Source organism: Ruditapes philippinarum, unplaced genomic scaffold (genome assembly GCF_026571515.1).
Source record: "Ruditapes philippinarum isolate M1 unplaced genomic scaffold, ASM2657151v2 ctg333_1_1_1_1, whole genome shotgun sequence".
Classification (NCBI taxonomy): domain Eukaryota; kingdom Metazoa; phylum Mollusca; class Bivalvia; order Venerida; family Veneridae; genus Ruditapes; species Ruditapes philippinarum.
Genome location: NW_026864795.1, coordinates 234,396 through 235,971, shown reverse-complemented (window position 1 = coordinate 235,971; position 1,576 = coordinate 234,396). Strand labels below are relative to the sequence as shown.

General features: G+C 34.9%; 1 protein-coding gene across 1 annotated transcript; it reads left to right on the top strand.

The window, feature by feature from the left end:
• The first annotated feature begins 486 nt into the window (after nt 1–486).
• Nucleotides 487–1,077, top strand: LOC132726815 (uncharacterized). The gene has a single exon (XM_060712190.1). It carries the CDS (start codon nt 487–489, stop codon nt 1,075–1,077), a length of 591 nt encoding a protein of 196 aa, XP_060568173.1.
• The last annotated feature ends 499 nt before the right edge of the window (nt 1,078–1,576 follow it).

The following is a 1,576-nucleotide window of genomic DNA, read 5'->3' as shown; positions in this document are numbered from 1 at the left end:
TGGGAAAAGTCCTCGTTCATATATACAAATTGTCACATGAGACTCTCAGCAAACTTTATCGCCTGATTAAAAGTACATATATAGTTTTCTGTTTAAATCAGAAGCAAATATTAAATTTCAATACTTATAACTATTTCAACTTCCTATCATTACCTTCTATTTTTTAATCAGAAAAAAAAACAATTCTGGAAACGATTATTACATTCGTAATTGAAAAACGGGAGAATGCCTGTTTTATTCCAATACTATGGCAACGGTTCCTATATTCATATTTCATGACTGTACAAAATGTAGGTAATTCGATGGTCTTACAGACTAGCAAATCAGTGTAACTTCAAAATGTTTTACCACACGTCTTCGTAATTTTGTATGTTTAGACTTTCTTGTCGCTGATATTTTTGTGTTTATCTGTTGCAATGTTGTTGTTGCTGTGTTGCTATGCGTTGATGTTAGTCTTATTCTTTTGCTTTGTTGCTATGTGTTGATATGACTGTGAGTCTGTTGCTATGTGTTGATGTTAGTGTTACTCTGTTGCTATGTGTTGATGTGAGTGTTACTCTGTTGCTATGTGTTGATGTGAGTGTTACTCTGTTGCTATGTGTTGATGTGAGTGTTACTCTGTTTCTATGTGTTGATATGAGTGTTACTCTGTTGCTATGTGTTGATGTGAGTATTACTTTGTTGCTATGTGTTGATGTGAGTGTTACCTTGTTGCTATGTGTTGATGTGAGTGTTACTCTGTTGCTATGTGTTGATGTGAGTGTTACTCTGTTGCTATGTGTTGATGTGAGTGTTACTCTGTGGTTATGTGTTGATGTGAGTGTTTCTCTGTTGCTATGTGTTGATGTGAGTGTTACTCTGTTGCTATGTGTTGATGTGAGTGTTACTCTGTTGCTATGTGTTGATGTGAGTGTTACTCTGTTGCTATGTGTTGATGTGAGTGTTACTCTGTTGCTATGTGTTGATGTGAGTGTTACTCTGTTGCTATGTGTTGATGTGAGTGTTACTCTGTTGCTATGTGTTGATGTGAGTGTTACTTTGTTGCTATGTGTTGATGTTAGGGTTGCTTTGTTTTGATGTGTTACTCTGTTGCCATGTGTTGATGTGAGTGTTACTCTGTTGCTATATGTTGACGTAAATGTTACTCTGTTGCTATATGTTGACGTAAGTGTTAATCTGTTGCTATGTTTTATTATATTAGTGTTGCTATGTGTTGATGGTGATTTGGCAGTGATTAAAACATTAGTATCAAACCATTAAAAGCAGCGAAAAGAATATGCAAAGGGTGGAACTAAATCAAATGGAATTTTGAAAGGTGACTAGCCTGCACATCACAGACAGATTTAAATGACAGGTAATATTTCCTGTGAGAGTGGAGAAAAGATAAATGAGAGTACGTAAGGCTTTCTTAAAACGGAAAGTAAAGAATTAAAGAAATGTGAATCCCGATGAAAGTGTTACTGCTTAAAAAAATTAAAAAGAGCAATATCCCTGATAGCACCGTATTTAGCGATATTCTTTTTTAGTGGTACGAGATGACACAGTAGCTAGGCATAAAAAACTATATCAAATTATA

What these genes read in the sequence shown, in the direction of transcription:
- LOC132726815 (XM_060712190.1), top strand. Translation starts at nt 487, where the DNA reads ATGACTGTGAGTCTGTTGCTATGTGTTGATGTTAGTGTTACTCTGTTG.